The 17,384-nt window shown below is 58.4% G+C and overlaps 2 protein-coding genes across 2 annotated transcripts; one reads left to right on the top strand and one right to left on the bottom strand.

Moving 5' to 3' along the window:
• Positions 1-15: 15 nt before the first annotated feature.
• Positions 16-3,935, bottom strand: LOC307092605 (chymotrypsinogen 2; the record flags this gene model as incomplete). Its single annotated transcript, XM_079759924.1, has 7 exons — positions 16-1,158; positions 1,754-1,887; positions 1,971-2,151; positions 2,456-2,534; positions 2,878-2,957; positions 3,057-3,160; positions 3,884-3,935. The coding sequence occupies 7 exons, from the start codon at positions 3,933-3,935 to the stop codon at positions 997-999; spliced, it is 792 nt and encodes a 263-aa protein (XP_079616050.1). The 3' UTR covers positions 16-996.
• Positions 3,936-9,235: 5,300 nt separating this feature from the next.
• On the top strand, positions 9,236-13,838 carry LOC307092328 (chymotrypsinogen B). Its single transcript, XM_079759571.1, has 7 exons — positions 9,236-9,291; positions 11,424-11,527; positions 11,617-11,696; positions 11,779-11,857; positions 11,985-12,165; positions 13,104-13,237; positions 13,644-13,838. The coding sequence occupies exons 1-7, from the start codon at positions 9,240-9,242 to the stop codon at positions 13,803-13,805; spliced, it is 792 nt and encodes a 263-aa protein (XP_079615697.1). The 5' UTR covers positions 9,236-9,239; the 3' UTR covers positions 13,806-13,838.
• The last annotated feature ends 3,546 nt before the right edge of the window (positions 13,839-17,384 follow it).

Genomic DNA, 17,384 nt, shown 5'->3' with positions numbered 1-17,384 from the left:
GGTGGGGGTGTGCTCACTGCGATGCCCAGGGTCCGAGTGGTGGGTTGAGGAGACCTGTGGTGAGACTATGGGCGTCCTCTGGGGAGGGGGAGGGTCCCAGCAGAAGGAAGCCAAGGCCACGGGAAACAGGGCTGGGCCACGGAGATAAGGCCAGTGTCCCCTGCGGGTGGGGCAGGTTTGCTAATGGATGCAAGACTTAGGGAGGTGGGCGTGCGTCCAGCCTGCCATGAAGTCTGGGCTGGGAGGCAGATGTCCAGTCTGGTTCGGAGGTTCTGAGAGTCAGGCCTGCTCTGCCTAGGCCACGTCTCTCCTGGCTGTTTGTTTGTTTTTATTTAAGTATGTTTTTACTAATTTCAGAGAGAAAGGGAGAGGGAGAGAGAGAAAATCAGTGATGAGAGAGAATCTTCGATTGGCTGCCTCCTGCAAACCCCCTACTGGACATAGAGTCTGCAACCCGGTTCATAGGTCAATGCTCAACCACTGAGCTACACCGGCCGGGCACCAGCTGGTCCTTTAATAGGACAGAGCAGCGGGAAAGGGCAGCAGCTCCCTCATTAACCACTGAGTGTGGTGGGTCCCCTCCAGTGGCTCTCGTAGGCCTGGGAGAGGCAGCCAGGGGGCAGCTCCCGGGAGGGTCCCTGGAGCCACAGGTGTGGGGCCGACAGCAGGCCCATCCTCTGGATGCCACTCCCAGCACCAGGCCAAGCCAAGCACACTGAGCAGAGGGCGGATGGTGAGCACCCGCAGCCCAGGTGGGAGCTGGGGGCCAAGGTCCCATTCATTTGCCTGTGCTCTTCCTGGCCACTCTCTGGGGAGGTGACGAAGGAGGGGCCCTCCCTGGACCCCCTGCACCAGGTGGAGTGAAGGCCCAAGTTCAGGAGCCAAGTGAGGCCTACAGGCCCGGACACAAGAGACGGTGCCATCAATATGTTTTCACGGGTTTATTGAGCTTCGTGGGAGTGGGGTTGGCAGGGAGGCCAGGGCCGGGCCAGGGCCTCAGTTGTCGGCCAGGATCTGCCGCACCCAGGGCATGAGCTCCGTGACCCGGGCGTACACGCCTGGGCTGGAGGTGGAGCAGGTGCCGCTGCCCCAGGACACAATGCCCACCAGGGTCCAGGCTCCATCCTTCTGGCAGACCAGGGGGCCCCCAGAGTCGCCCTGCAGGAGGAGGAGAGGGCTTGGTGGGTCTGGCAGCCCAGGTGGCCTGGCCCAGAGGCCCCTGGATGGTGCCCAGAGCCCAGTCCAGGGCCTGGCAGCCCCAGACCCAGCAGCCGTCTCCCGAAAGGATTATGAGAACCTGAGCAGCTCCTATAGCTCATGCCCTAGAAGTCGGGGCCACCCCAGGGTGAGGTTCTGTGATGGAGGCTCACCACGCTGGTTTGATGGATAGGAGGAAAGCGAGGGGTGCTGGCTGTGGCCACAGTGAGGAGAAAGGGCTGCTTCTGGAGCCCTGGGCCCGTTCCCTGCCCAGGCAGCGCCCTGCTGAGCTCTAGGAGGTGCCGTTTGCTCAGAACTCGACCTCCATGGAATCTTGCCCTGTGGTGGCCCACCAGGAGGTCCTTCCTGGCCTCAGCTAGGAGCCCCCAGAAAGGAGCCTGCCTGCTCCTCACTTCCCTCTGCCCAAGCCCCTGACCTGGGCTCTGACCTGAACCCATCCCGGCCACAATCAGGTGGGAGGTTCTGAAGAGAAAGGAGGGGGTTCCTGCCGCAAGGCGGGGAGGGAGGGGTACAGGGCGAGCCCAGGCAGCCATACCATGCAGGAGGAGACGCCGCTGGCGCCGGCACAGACCATGAGGTCGGTGATCTTGTTGCCCCAGAACTTCTTGCAGCTGGTGTTGGACAGGAGGGGCAGGGCCGCCTGCTGCAGCTTGTCGGGGGTGTTGGCATCTGGAAGGGCCGGGTGGTGGTCAGCACCCGCAGCCCCACCTGCCCGCAGCCTCCACCTGCCGCCCGCCCACTGGGTCACTCACTGTTGTGTTTGGTCAGGCCCCAGCCCGTGGTGGCGCACAGTGTGCCCGCGGGGAAGTCGTCGGCCTCATCAGGCAGGCACACGGCGGACACGGTCTGGGAGAAGCGGGCGGGTGTGGCCAGCTTCAGGAGGGTGATGTCGTTGTTGACGGTGAACATGTTGAACTTGGGGTTCTTGAACACCTGTGATGGGGCGGACAGCCACAGTTGGGGTCTGGGCAGAAACCCAGGGCTGGGCCACCCTCATCGCCTCCATTCCCTCTGACCACGGGCCACTTCGGCTCAGCATCTCCTTCCAAGGGCCCAGCACGGAGGTGCCGACCCCCCTGCATGGAACCTCACACCCCCTGCTTTCTGCTTTTGCCCATCTGGATGGGGTTTCGGGTGACCGGGAGGAACTTGGCTTCCTTTACCTCCCCCTCCAGCCCAGGGGTTTCTCAGGATGTTGGCCCAGCCCCGTCAGCCTGCCCTGCCTGGGCCACCATACCTTGGCAATCTTCAGCACCTGGATGTCCTCAGCGTCTGAGCCCTGGTCAAACTCCCCGGCCACAACCAGGTGGGAGGTTCTAAAGAGAAAGGAGGGGATTCCTGCTATGAGGTGGTGAGTGTGAGTGCATGTGTGTGCAGGTACATGGGCGTGTGTGTGTGTGTGGTGTGTGTGTGTGTGCAGGTACATGGGTGTGTGTGTGTGTGTGTGTGTGTGTGTGTGTGTGTGTGTGTGTGTGGTGCTGATCGGAGATGGGAGCTCAGAATGTCAACAGCTGCCCCTGGACAGCTGTGCCACAGCCTGCGTTTGGTTCCTCCCAGGGACTCCTGGGAAGCCAACAAGACTTGAGTTTTCTACACATTTCCAGTTGGGAAACTGAGGAATGAAGTTCAGAAGGCCCTCCTCCCACCCCAGGTCCTCACCTGACCCCGCAGTGGGCGGCAGTCACCACCCAGTCCTCGCTGATGAGGGAGCCCCCGCAGAAGTGGAAGCCGGTTTTGTCCTGGAGGAGGGCGGGGAGGTCAGTGCTGGCTGAACACCAGCCACCCCAGCGGGCCCCTCACCCCAGCGTGTCCCTCACGCATGTGCAGAATCCCCTCACCTGCAGGGACACCTGCCAGGGCCAGGAGCCAGGGACAGCGTCCTCCCCGTTGACAATCCTGGACAGGCCGCTCAGCACGGGGTGGATGGCGGGGACCCCGCAGCCTGAGGTGGGAGTATGAGGTGAGGGGCAGAGGCCAAGGTCACCTCTGGGCCCCCCACCCAGGTCCCACTGCCCCATGAATTCGCAGGAGGAACTCAGTGTGCCCTGTGCTTCAGCCCAGACAAGCCCGGCAGGTTGAGTGTGAGGTGGTGCAGGGCTAATGCCTGGGCAGGGAGGCTGGGCCCTGGGATTTGAACCCAGCCCCATCATTGCCTAGCTTAGCCACTGAGTCTCAGTTTTCCCATCAACAAAATGGGACCATATAGTTGCTAACCTCACAGAGCTGGTATAAGGATATAAGATGAGTTAACAGGTAAAGCACGAAGTTGTTCTGGGAACATAGTAAGCCCTCAGCAAACGGGAGTTTAAAAGGGCTGGGTTCAAGGGCCCAAAAGGGCTGGTAGGGGCCGTCGACCTGCTCACTATCTGAATCAGTTTGGGAATCACCAGCTCTTCAGAGAGCTTCCCGTCCCTCTGGATTCGTCTTCCCTGTCCCCTGCATGGGTGTGAAGCCTTGGGGCAGCCCCAGGAGCAGCCGCTGCCTCCCCGGGGCCTCACACTGGCTGGTCTGATCCAGTCTTCCCAGGGTCTCCGTTATAGAGATGGGGCTGCTCAGGCTCGGGCGGAGACGCGCTCAGGCTCACACCACCTGGCATGATTGAACTGGGAGGGGCCCCAGGGTTGGGGGGACAGCCTTCCCGGCCGCTGCCTGCCCCGGCACTCACCGAAGGCCGTGCCCAGGAGGGCGAAGCAAGAGAGGAGCCAGAGGAAGGCCATGGTGTCACTGTCAGGGCGGTGCGGGGCACTGGCCTGGGAGGCTCCCCGTTTTATCCCTGTGCACCGGCCTGTTATCTGGGGACCTCGAGGTGACTGTCTTTTTCCTGGGCATGTGCCAGAGTGGACAGGATGTGCCAAGCAGGCCCGCCTGGGACAGCAGCAGCTGCAGCCACGTTTGTGCTTGGGGCCAGGGTCAAGGCAAAGTGGGGGCTGGTTTAGGTGGACCTTGACTCACAGCCAAGGGGAAATGAGGTGTCATGGTTGTTCTTCGTTCCCTTGCACTCGGCTTCCTCCCCGGGCCTGGCCTTGGGAGGGGCCCTGTGGCAGCAGCCAGACCGGGGCAAGCCGCAGCCTAGTCTCTCACGGTCTGGAGGGCCTCGGACAAGTAATTTAGTTGGTCTCTAAGTTCTTCAAAAAGCCCTGGGCAGTGTGATTGAGTCGGGAAAGTGCAGCACGGAGGTGCGGGGAGGGCACAGGTGGCCAGGGGCTCAGAGTGCTCCCCGAGTTTCGGGGATGGATGTCCAAGAAGGCTCAAGGGAGGCTTGCTTCGACATCTGCGTGGTCCCTCGGGCTGCTTGCAGTGTGGCGTGGAAAGGCAAGCCGCCCACTGCCGGTCACACAGACCTGGGCCCGGGGCCCACCTTGGGGCCCCTGCTATCGCCCCGCAAAGGCTGATGCAGGCTGGACCAGGCGGGATCGGGGAGCAGGGAGGCCTGTTTCTGGCTTGGACAACAGGGTGGGCCGTGGGGCCCTTTCCTAGCAATTGGCAAACTGGGAAGAAAGAAATTGAGGGTGGGGCTGCTCCCCAAAATGCACAGGGAAAATAATCCGTCACGGCTGGTTCCGGCTTCTATCGCATTGATGATCGTAGCGTGGGGTTCACATACAGGTAGCGGCACCAGACCCTCTCTGACCCTATTTCTGTATACGCAGAATGGGGTGCTCATAGTATGTGTCCAGGCAGCGACCAGGCAGAGGGAACAGTGAGGGCAAAGCCTGGGGCAGCGCTCCCAGGCTCACCAAGAGCCAGGGCCGGGGGGCCGGGCTGGGGTGACTGAGGGGTGCACCTAGGAGAGCCCTGGTGGAGACACTGCCGAGCAGGGGCCAGATCCTCCAGGTGTGTCCACCCCCCTCACCCCCATGGCAGGGGCCCGAGTGGGGGAAGGGCAGGGCAAATGGGGGAGGGGCCTCGGTGGCCTGAGGCGACCTGCGGCCCTGGCAGTGGCTTTGGGAGCAGACAGCTGGCCGGGGCCCTGCACCCTCGTGCACAGGTGGCGGGGGCCTGGGAGCCAGCTCAGCTGCAGGTGTCCGTCTTCCGCTGGGGGGAGGGGCCAGAAGCTGGCAGGGGCGGGGCCCTTGGCCCTCCCAGCGCTAGGAGCATAGGTGTACAGTCCTTTTGAGACCCTGCTTTTAATTCGTGGGGGTATTCATGCAGAAGTGGCATTGCAGAATCCTACGGTAGATCTGCTTAATGGCGGCACCATTTCACATTCCCGCCCACAGTGCACAAGGATTCAGATTTCTCCACACCTTGGCCAATTCTCTTTCTTCTTGCTTGCTTGGCTTTCGCGTGTGTTCGCCATCCTCATGAGTGTGAAACCTTGCTGTGGTTTCGCTGTGCATTTCGGAATGATGGGTGGCGTTGATCGTCTTTCCTTGTGCCCACTGGCCGTTTCTATGACGCCCCAATATTTGTGGTCGCACTGATGTTCCCGCCTGCACTTCAGCCTCTGCCGCCTCCCGTGTCGCTTTGACAACTTGTGATGCCATCGTGTGCCGTGACCAGGGTCTCACCCTTCCTGGCAAAGAGGCCATCCTGACTCCTCCCGGGGGAGCACCCCAATCCCAGAATCCCACGCTCCGAGGTCCTGGGGCCACAGTGACTGCAGCAGACACCGTCCTGCCTGAAACCTGTGGGCACAGCCACGCTGGGCTCCTGAGGAGTTTTAATAGAGGGCATTTTTACAAAGACGTGGCAGGATTTAGGGGAGCCGACAAAGGACGGCGAAGTGCATAGGCTTCTAGCCACAATGGGGACACACCTAGAGCTGAAGGGACAAGGGGCGAGCCGTGATGGAACCTTGAAAGGGCAGCTGTGCAGACAGGGCCGCCTGAGGGAACTGCGCCCCCACAGAGGGAAGCAGCCACCCCACAGCCGCCTGCGAACCGAGAATAAGACCCGGCTTCTCTCTCCTGCCCTCGCGGGGCCCTGCCCCGGCTGGGGCCTCCCTGCTCCCCCCTCTCCCTGTCCCTCCCCCGCCCCCGTGCTGACCCCAGCAGGAAGCCAGGGAGCTGGGGGAGCTGTGCGCAGTCTCCTCGGAGGCTCAGTCTGCCGGAGGGAGGCCAGCAAGGGGGAGAAGGGGGAGAGCGGGCCGGAAGGGGGATGGAAGACATCCAGCACCCTTCTTACGATTATTTTGCATCATTAAGGTTGCTTTTTGCAATCAAATACATGGCTGACAGTGGCTAATAAGAGGGACCTGCCTTTCTCAGATGAGTGCACACAAGCAGAGATTTGGAGGCAAGCAATTGCCGGCCTCCACTCAGCAGCTCGGCGATGGGGTCGCTCCGGCCGGGATCTCTGTCTTTCTTCTCCGGGTCTCAACCCCACAGACTGCCAACGTGGGCCGGGGCTGGGTTCTCCTCACCCGCCTTCGTTTCCACTGGCGTCTAGCAATCAGAGTTCTGCCCGCGGAGGCTGGGTGGGGTGACCCTCCCCGGGGACCCTCGGTGTGCAGAGAAAGGAGGGGGTGGCTGTAGGCACCGGCAATGGCTGTCACTCTAACAAAAGGACCGCCCTGCTCCCAGGCTGTGCTCACCTCACCGTTTGGTTGGAATGGGGCAGGGGTTGGGGGCCCAAGGAATTGCTCAAAGTGAAAAACACCTCAGCACACACGCACACATCTCTCTGCGGCCCGGGCGTGGCCTGCTGGGGCCACATCTTCCCGTTCTCATCGGCTGAGGGTTTACGGGCAACAGACCCGAGAGCCAGTGACAGGCTGCCTCTGTTTTCTGCTCTGGAAAAGTCCCTGAGTCTAGAAAAATACAAATGGCTTGGCTACCTGCTTGGAATGAGTGAAGGGGGAAAAGCAACCAGCAAATGTTAATATGTCAATAAATTACCCTATTATTGGAATTTAAATATGGATTCCTGACGCGCAACGCCAGGCCCACACTCAGCCAGGACATCCCTGGGTGGCCACACGCAGCAGGTGAAAACATCAAGAAGCTTCAGACCCAGTTAGGAAACAGCGGCTGCCCCACTCCCTGTGTCCCCGAAATTTGGCCACATCAGCCCTTAGCACAGAGCGGGCTCAGGCCTCAGGAGCCCCTCTTAGCTGAGCTGTGGCCACTGTTCCATGGTCAGAGCTCTGCTCAACTGGTGGTTAACTAAACATTTTTAATAGCCCGCCTGCAGAGAGCATGCAACCCTGAAAAAACCCAAATTCACGAACCAAAGACAAAACTTCAAAGCTGCTCAAGTTCAAATCTGGACGGGTGACACTTCCCGCTCCCCTGACCGCCTTCTCCCCCGGGGACCGTGACCACAGGCCCCAGAGTGCTGGGCGAGTCCGCCCGCCAAGTCTGTCTTTTCAAACTTCTCATCAGCGAGGCCCACACGGGACTGTGTCCAGCAGCAGCATCCCGAGTCCCTCTTCCCAGTTATTGGACATCAGGATATTATTTCTTTTCCTTTCAATTGTATTTTGTACTAGAGGCCCGGTGCACTGGGTGCAAGGGGTGGGGGGTCCCCTCAGCCTGGCCTGCGCCCTCTCACAGTCTGGGAGCCCTTGGGGGATGTCTGATTGACAGCTTAGGCCCACTCCCCACGGGTCTAAGCCGTCAATAGGACATCCTTAGTGCTGCTGTTGAGGCAGGAGAAGCTCCCACCACCCCCGCTGCGCTCACCAGCCGTGAACCTGGCTTCTGGCTGAGCGGCGCTCCCCCTGTGGAAGCACACTGACCACCAGGGGTCAGCTCCTGCATTGAGCATCTGCCCCCTGGTGGTCAGTGCGCGTCATAGCAACCGGTTGTTCTGCCGTTTGGTCAATTTGCGTATTAGCCTTTTATTATATAGGATGGTTTCAGGTGTACATACAGCTTAGTGGTTAGACCATCATATACTTTACATAGTGTTCCCCGCTGTATTTACAGTACTCACCTGGCACCATGCATAGTTATAATATTATTGACTATATTTCCTATGCTGTACTTTACATCCCCATGGCTATTTTGTAACAACCAATCTGTACTTCTTTTTTATTGTTGACAGTGTTACAGATGCCTCCCATTTTCTCCCTTTTTGCCCCCCTCCACCCAACCCCCACCCTGCCCCAAGTCTCCCCATGCTCTTGTCTGTGTCCATGGGTGATGCATATATGTTCTGTGGTTAATCTCTTCCAGTACTCTCCTCCCCAGCCACCCCCAAATCTGTACTTCTTCATCCTTTCACCTCTTTCACTCAGTCCCCTAACCTCCTTCCTGTCTGGCAACCATCAATTTGTTCTCTGCATCTATGGGTCTGTTTCTATGTTGTTTGTTTGTTTTGTTTTTAGATTCCACATGTAAGTGAAAGCATATGATATTGGTGTTTCTCTGACTGACTTACTTCACTTAGCATAATACCCTCGAGGTCCATCCATGGTGTCACAAATGGTGAGATTTCATTCTTTTTTATGGCCAAGTACTATTCCATTGTATACATGTCCCACAGCTTTTTTTATCCACCATCTATTGACGGGCACTTGGGTTGCTTTCATATCTTGGCTATTGTAAATAACGCCACAAAAAGCATTATATCTTATTGTTTAGCACCTGTCTCTCCCTGGGGTCTCAGACCCCTGGCTGGGCTGGTTTCGAGGGGGCCCCCTGGATAACCCAGAATATCTGTATAATACTTGATCTCTGAGGAGGGAGGCATTGAACACTCTGCTGAGAACCTGCAGCCTGCGTTTACGGGACTGGAGGCCTCCCAGCGACGACCAGTGAGCTTCCTTGCGTTAATTCTTTGGTCCGTGGTGGGATGCTGGCCTTGCCCGTAGCACCCGGGGTGCCTGGTGCCGCCAAGTCTAATGGCTGACGCTGGGCGGGCAGCTGCCCCTTTCCCAGGGGCTGGCCTGTCCCGGGCTGAGAGCCAGCCTGGCTGCGAGAGGGGCTTGGCCCCCGCTTATCGCCAAGGTCCCCGGATAACAGGGCGGGTGGCTCTCCGGCTTCTCTGACTGGGCAGGGCCAGGGGGCCGAGGAGCCCCGGGGCACATAAAAGGAGCCCTCGCACAGGCACTGCACATTCCCACACTGAGCAACATGGCCTTCCTGTGGTTCCTCTCCTGCTTCGCCCTCGTGGGAGCCGCCTTTGGTGAGTGTGTGTGGGGAGCAGCCAGGCCTGGGAGGAGGGGGGAAGGAGGTCCCTAAGTCCCCAGTGACCCCAGGGACAGAGGGGCTCTGTCCGGAGCCAACCCTAGGGCCTGGCCAACAGGGAGCCGTGAGTCCCCTTCCCTGCCCCTGCGGGCCTCGACAGAGAGAGGCAGGCGGAGGCTGTAGGGAGCAGAGGGCTTCTGGGGGTTTCTGAGCCTCACGCCCTCACACCCTGCACCCTCAGCCCTGCACCCTCAGCCCTGCACCCTCACACCCTGCACCCTCACACCTGCACCCTCACACCTGCACCCTCAGCCCTGCACCCTCACACCCTGCACCCTCAGCCCTGCACCCTCAGCCCTGCACCCTCACACCCTGCACCCTCACACCCTGCACCCTCAGCCCTGCACCCTCACACCCTGCACCCTCACACCCTGCACCCTCAGCCCTGTACCCTCAGCCCTGCACCCTCAGCCCTGCACCCTCATGCCTACACCCTCACACCATGTACCCGGTGGGAGGAAAAGACCAGTCGGGACTGCACGGAGGACTGAGGCCACAGAAGCGGCCCAGGCTGATGCTGTAGGCAGAGTAAGCCACCTCCCAAGGCAGAGACCTGGATTCTTTATTTATGTCAGGCACTTGCTAACATTTTATTTTCTATTTTAACAAAAGAAGAAATCACTTAAAAATACAGAAAATTATATGACAACCCTGCACCATCAGGGTTTAGCAAAAGTTACCCCTTTAGCAGATTTGTTTGAGGTATTTCTTATAAAACGTCCACTAGATTCAGCGAGAGCCCCTTCTGCCTCCTCCTGCCTCCCCTTGGCCGGTGAAGCCGCACCTGAACTTGCTGTGTCTCATTTCTGTGCGGGTTTTTACAAATTACTACATATTTATACATCCACCAAGTATAACCTTTGTGAAAACTTACATAAACGGCAGGATCCTCCGCACCAGTTTTACCACATGCCTTTCCCACCCACAAAATGTTGTAGATTTGTCCCCATGGAGTGGGGCTCACTCCTTTTAACCCCGTGAAAAGCTCAGCTGTGTAAACACCTCCCCGGGTACTGCTAATCCTGTTTGCTGTGACAAGAAATAGATGATTATGACATGTCTTGGCGGTAACAGCCTCAGTGAGGGGCAGGAGGGGCCGGTGGCCTGGTGGGCGGAGGGGTCACAGACCTGCACCGAGGGGAGGGCTTGCAGGGCCTGCCCAGGTGTGCCATGGTCATCTTAAGCACCTGTCTTTTCTCATCCTCCTGTGGCCATTTAAGTCCTTGGGTTTCTGCTTCCTCAGTGTGTCCTTTCAGAGTTCTGTTTTATTAACTAACTAGACACCCGGTGCACGAGGATTCGTGCAGAATGGGCCTTCCTTACCCTGGCTGCCGGCACAGCCTTTGCTCCGGCCCAGAGCCGCCTTTCTGCCTTTGCTCCACTGGAGCCACCTTCCCACGCTGCCCAGAGGCCCTGAGCGGCTGGGGCCGTGCAAAATGCCTGCATCCCTCCCCCGTCAGCTGGGCGCCGGTGTATGCAAATTAACCTGCCAGCTTTGTTGGGTTCATTTGCATACTCACTCCTGATTGGCTGGTGGACATAGCAAAGGTATGGTCAATTTGTATCTTTCCCTTTTATTAGTGTGGATTAAGAAACAAAAATTCTGTACAATGAGCAGTTTCTGAAACTCTGGAATAGAGAATGGAGTGTGGGCTCCGCTGTGGCAAACAGGGCTTTCACACTCCCTGAACGGGGTCAGCGCTCCTCATGCCCTGTGCACTTGGGTTATAATTCCACAGCCTCCCGCCCACCCCACCCCCAAAATCCAATGGGTGAGCTTTGCCCCATGAGATTAGTGGTTTGCTCCCGGGTTTACTGAGGACCGTGAGCTTTGAAGGCTGAGGTCTCAGCAAGGAGGGGCGGGCTGGGCCTGGCCCGAGGCCCCCTCAGCACCTGCTCTGCTCCTCTCTCCGCATCCTCAGGTGATGGGGTCCCGGCTGGGGGTCCTGAGCCTGCAGGTCCCTGGAGTGGGAGGGAGCTGCAGTGGGGCCAGTGCCACGGGGTGGGCTGTGGAAGAAACCAGCATTTCTGCAGCAGCTTCTTCACTCTCTTCCTGTCCCCGCACCCCAGGCTGCGGGGTCCCCGCCATCCACCCCGTGCTGAGCGGCCTGTCCAGGATCGTCAATGGGGAGGACGCTGTCCCTGGCTCCTGGCCCTGGCAGGTGTCCCTGCAGGTGAGCGAGGGACACGCTGGGGTGGGGGGCCCGCGGGGGCCGCCGGGGTCCGGCCGGCACTGACCGCCCCCCTCCCCGCCCTCCTCCAGGACAAAACCGGCTTCCACTTCTGCGGGGGCTCCCTCATCAGCGAGGACTGGGTGGTGACTGCCGCCCACTGCGGGGTCAGGTGAGGCCGGGCCGGCCGGGGAGGGGGCGCCGGGTGGGGAGCAGGCGCGTGCTGGGTCCTGAACCCCCACATCTCCCGCTAGGACCTCCCACGTGGTCGTGGCCGGCGAGTTTGACCAGGGCTCCGATGAGGAGAACATCCAGGTCCTGAAGATCGCCAAGGTAGCCGGGCCGTGCTGGGGCTCCGGGGCGGGGGTGGGGGCAGGCCCTGGGGGAGGAGCCGGCAGCTGGAGAGCTGCAGGTGGCGGAGCGACCCGGGGCCTCACCTTCGCGGCCTGCCCGCCCACAGGTGTTCAAGAACCCCAAGTTCAACATGCTCACCGTCCGCAACGACATCACCCTGCTGAAGCTGGCCACGCCCGCCCGCTTCTCTGAGACCGTGTCCGCCGTGTGCCTGCCCAGCGCCGACGACGACTTCCCCGCCGGCAGCCTGTGCGCCACCACCGGCTGGGGCAAGACCAAGTACAACGGTGAGCGGGCCGGCGGCCTGGGGGGCTCCGCGGGCCCAGAGGGCTCTTGGCGTCTTTGTTCTAAACTCCACTGTTAGTCACAAATCTTCCATTTCTTTATATATATATATTTTACTGATTTTTTTACAGAGAGGAAGGGAGAGGGAGAGGTAGAAACATCGATGAGAGAGAAACATCGATCAGCTGCCTCCTGCACACCCCCTACTGGGGATGTGCCCGCAACCAAGGTACATGCCCTTGACCGGAATCGAACCTGGGACCCTTCAGTCTGCAGGCCCACGCTCTATCCACTGAGCCAAACCGGTTTCGGCCCATTTCTTTACTTAAACCCTCTTAATTAGCAACCTGCCATGCAGGAGTAAGGGCGTGGCTTAGTCAACAAACTTGGACACTCAGATGCTGAGAAACCCCCAGGCACCCGCAGGCCGGCCTCGCTCACCTGCACGGAGCGCAGTGCCTGACTCCAGCCCCCGCTCCTCCCTGGACTCCAGGAGCGGGAGCAGCCAGCTCGCTGCCATCTGGGCTGGGAGTGAGGTCCAGGTCTGGTTCCGGTCCTGAGAGTGGGGCCTGGTCTCCCTTCCCGGCTGCTGGCTCTGCCTGATTCCCCTCCAGCCTCCTAAGTGCTCCTCAGGCCCCGGCTCCCGGCTGGTCCGTGCACAGGACAGAGGCAGCAGGAAGGGGATGGAGGCTGGGTCCCTGCAGGCTCTCCGGCGGAAGGACGTCACCCCCTCCCCAGAAAGGAGGACACAGCCCCTCCGCCCATCGCCCAGTGGCTGTTTGGTGTGGAACCAGAGAGGAGCCGTGCCCCACAGATGCTGGTGGGGCCTAAGGGAGGGGGAGCTCCGTATCCATGGTCATTGTGTGGCCAAGGATGAGGACCTGCAGGGGGCCGGCAGGACCGGGGCGAGAGAGAAGCCCTAACCCCCCTCCCCCTTCAGCCAACAAGACCCCTGAGAAGCTGCAGCAGGCGGCCCTGCCCCTCCTGTCCAACGCCGAGTGCAAGAAGTTCTGGGGCAACAAGATCACCGACGTGATGGTCTGCGCCGGCGCCAGCGGCGTCTCCTCCTGCATGGTATGGCCGCCTTGTGCCTCGGGCCCACCTCGCGACCTCACCCGCCCGCCCCGGGTCGGGCCGTGATCCATCTGCTTAACCTCCCTCCTTGCCCTGTGACCAGCCAAGAGGGCTCGCTCTGGGCTTTCCAGGGGTATCTAATATCACCCCAACCCCGTGAGCTGGACGTTCCCAGCCCATTTTGCAGGGATGGCCGGGCTGAGCGGGTAGGCACCTGCCAGGCCCTCCAGGAGGAGGTCGCAGGTTTGACCAGATCTCAGTATCCCCTGCCGGCCACTGCCCCCACACGGTCCTTTCTCTGCAGCCCCCCCCGCCCCCGCCGCCCCCCGGGCTCAGCCGGGTCAGGGCACACTAGGGCCCCAGCCACCTCTCAGGCTTGGACCCAAGCCCTCTTCTCCTCCTGCAGGGCGACTCTGGTGGCCCCCTGGTCTGCCAGAAGGACGGCACCTGGACCCTGGTGGGCATCGTGTCCTGGGGCAGCGGCACCTGCTCCACCTCCACGCCTGCCGTGTACGCCCGGGTCACGGAGCTCATGCCCTGGGTTGAGGAGATCCTGGCCAACAACTGAACCCGTGGCCCCTGCCCTCCCAACCCTGAGTGTCCCCAATAAAAGCATCTGTACAGGAACAATGACTCCACGTGTATGTGTGGCTGAGGGGGGGTGGGGCTGCAGTTTCCCTGTTACCCAGCAGGGGGCAGCATTACCGCTCACGTTCCAGGGTGCAGGTATCCCTACAACACCCACCCCACCCCGCCTTCTCAGGAAGCTGTCTTTGTATCTCATCCTGGGGTCGAATCCAAGTCCGACTTGCTGGAGCCAGCTTTGGCCCATGGAGCTTTCTGGAAGCAGGGGTCCCAGGCCAGGCTTACGCAGTCCATAGCCCTGAGGGGTGGGCATTGGGACCAAGATACCCTACCCATGAAGGCTTCTCCTGCCACCACATGACATGCCCCAGGCTCCTTTCTCTGCCTTTAGCCCCCTCCACACCCAGTGCCCCACACCCAGCACCTAGTCCTCACCCTTCCTGCTTTCCACCTTTCATTCAGTTATCCACTTGTACTGTTCATGCAGGGTCTACACTTACTTCTTTTTCTTTTACAGATTTTATTTTTACATTTTTCCCTTTATGGATGTTTAAGATAATGAATTTGTTCTCTGTCATCCCCCAAAAGTGACCCAATTAATTTTGTTTTTTAGAATATTTACTAGAGGCCCGGTGCACAAAATTTGTGCACGGGGGAGGAGGGGGTGTCCCTCAGCCCAGCCTGCACCCTCTCCAATCTGGGACCCTTTGAGGGATGTCCAACTGCCTGTTTAGGCCTGATCCTACTGGGACATTCCTCTCACAATCCAGGACTGCTGGCTCCCAATGGCTTGCCTGCCTCTGCCTGATTGCCCCTAACCGCTTCTGCCTGCCAGTTTGATCACCCCCTAACCACTCCCCCTGCAAGCCTGATCGACGCCTAACTGCTCCCTGGCCAGCCCAATCGCCCCTAACTGCCCTCCCCTGCCAGTCTGGTCGCCCCTAACTGCCCTCCCCTGCAGGCCAGGTCACCCCGAACTGCCCTCCCCTGCTGGCCTGGTCACCCCTAACTTCCCTCCCCTGCAGGCCTGGACCCCCCACAACTGCCCTCCCCTGCAGGGCTGGACCCCCCAACTGCCCTCCCCTGCAGGCCTGGGTCCCCCCCAACTGCCCTCCTCTGCTGGCCTGGTCACCCCTAACTGCCCACAACTGCCCTCCCCTGCAAGCCATCTTGTGGTGGCCATCTTGTGTCTACATGGGGGCAGCCATCTTTGACCACATGGGGGCAGCCATCTTGTGTCTTGGAGTGATGGCCAATTTGCATACTACTTTTTTATTAGATAGGTTATACTCACGGATTTAAGCATATTTGAGGGTTTTGAGCCATTGTAATTATTTTTTTTCTTATTGAAGCTCCAGTGTGTGAATTTAACTGAGGTCCTCAGAGTTCTCTGTATTTGGCCTGTGAGGGCATATTTCCACAGGGGCCCTGAGTACTAGGTCCTGCAACATGGAGTGAGGCCCAAGTCCCCAGCGGTGTCAGTCCCTTGAGCTCAGCAGTGGGAGCAGTGGACGAGCGCTGGGCGCCAGAAAGCCACAACTATTCACCGCTTGTCCCACCAAGAAACTGCGCTGGGCTGCATTCCCCGCTCAGCGGCCCCCGCTGTGGGGTGGTCTCCCTGTCCTCCTGGCTCCTCACTGCACAGACCTTCTGCACCTCCCACTTACTCAGAGGGCACCTGCACTGGCTGTCCTAGGTGGGCTGGGGCAGGCACCATCGCCCCAATGCACGGGAGTTGGAGAAGCAGACAGAATTCGGACAGTTTGTTTCCTATTTTATCCTCCCACAGCTGAGCCCACAGCGATGCCCACACCATCCCGGTTCAAATCACTCTCTCATCGCCCAGGTCTTTCTCCCAGTGTCTTCCCATCTTGATGTTTCTCTCTAACGTTCCTTGAAGATTGATCTTGGAAAAAATTTTTTGATCTGGTAGGAGGCTGCCTCCAGGTTGCTGAAAACCGCAGTCCTGGTAGAAGGTTGCCACCTGGTGGCCAATCTGAAAATCGCATGGTTGGGTCTAGCCTCTGACTTTCTTCTAACCCAGCACTGTACAAAAGAAATAATGTGAGACAAATAAGTTATTTTATTTTATTTTTAAAAAATATATTTTTATTGATTTCATAGATGAAGGGAGAAGGAGAGAGAAATAGACACATCAATGATGAGAGAGAATCATTGATTGGCTGCCTCCTGTATGCCCCACACCGGGGATCAAGCCTGCAACCTGGGTATGTGCCCTGCCCAGGAATCAAACTGTGACCTTCTGGTTCATAGGTCGACGCTCAGCCACTGAGCCACACCAGCCAGGCCCAAATAAGTTATTTTAAATCATCTGGTAGCCTTACTTAAAAAGTCAAAAGAAATAGGTGATTTAATTTTATTGATATATTTTATTTAACTCAATATATCTACATATTATCTTTTCAACATGGAATCAAATGTTTTACAATTATTAATGACACATTTTACATTCTTCTTCTCATGCTAAGTCTTTGAAATTCAGTGTGTGATTTGCACTTACAACACATCTCAATTAAGATTTACATTCTCATCAGGAATACTTGATCTTCCTGTAAAATTCGTAAAAATTATAGTTGAAAAAGTAGACTAACATACTGAAGTTGTTTCAAATATACTTTTTTTTTTTTGAATTTGGTGTTATTCTGAAAAGCACAGTTTAGCAAAAAGTTCCACGTTTGGTCAAGAGCCTGTGTCAGTTTACAAACACATCCCCCAGGGCGGGGCCCATGTAACAGGCCCGGTCCAGGCTGCCCTGCATCCTGGTTCTGAGTCAGACCTTGTCGGACAGGAATGTCACATGCTCCCCACCTCTCTGTCTGCACACGAACTTGCTTCCTAATTAACTGAAACACCGGAATCGATTAGGAAGATGTCCACCATCCACATCCGGAGAATGTCACCAGTCACCTACCAGCCACGGACCAGCTGTGATGAGCTGTGAATGACTCCCAGCCCTCAGCTGTCCATCTTCTCTGCAAATGTTCTCAGCTGAAAGGAATCATCTTGAGCAGGGTCATGCCTCCTGGCGGGGCAGCCCTCGTCCCTGATTGGTCCATAGGGCTTTTAAAGGCCCAGTCTCTTACCCCAATCTTGGGTTCGTGTTGAAATTGTCTCTCCTTCCGTCCCTTCCCAGGCGCTGATTCCGAGGAGTGCTCTCCGATAGACTTTCTGAATCTGAGTCTCCATCTAGAACCTGCTCCCTGGGGCGCTGGAGCTGGGGTGTTGGGACCCCAGGTGGGTCCCAGAAGGCGGGTGCTAGGATGGGATTCTGGCGTTGGAGCAGTGGCTGCCGGCTGGCCACAGGACCCCTTCACCGACGGCACAAGGTAACAGGGAAATTGTTCAACGACCGCCGAGGACCGGGGTGGCACTCTGGTGGGAGAGAATCCACTCGTGGGTTCCAGATGTCAGGAGCTGGAGGACAATGGAGGGAGGAACTATAAGGACGGTGAAATGCTGTGTCTGTTGCTAAGCACAAAGTCTTCGGGAACAGAAAAGGCCGGGAGTGGTTTATAGGCAATTACAAGCTACCAGCAGCCTC

This window comes from Cnephaeus nilssonii, assembly GCF_951640355.1.
Source record: "Cnephaeus nilssonii genome assembly, chromosome: 20".
NCBI lineage: Eukaryota > Metazoa > Chordata > Mammalia > Chiroptera > Vespertilionidae > Cnephaeus > Cnephaeus nilssonii.
The sequence above is the reverse complement of the archived record's forward strand: the minus strand, read 5'-3'. Positions and strand labels throughout refer to the sequence as shown.

Bases quoted from the DNA above. Each gene is read 5' to 3' on its own strand.
- LOC307092328 (XM_079759571.1), top strand. From the start codon at position 9,240: ATGGCCTTCCTGTGGTTCCTCTCCTGCTTCGCCCTCGTGGGAGCCGCC. The intron at 9,292-11,423 runs GTGAGTGTGTGT...CCCGCACCCCAG, and splicing joins CCTCGTGGGAGCCGCCTTTG to GCTGCGGGGTCCCCGCCATC. The intron at 11,528-11,616 runs GTGAGCGAGGGA...GCCCTCCTCCAG, and splicing joins CCTGGCAGGTGTCCCTGCAG to GACAAAACCGGCTTCCACTT.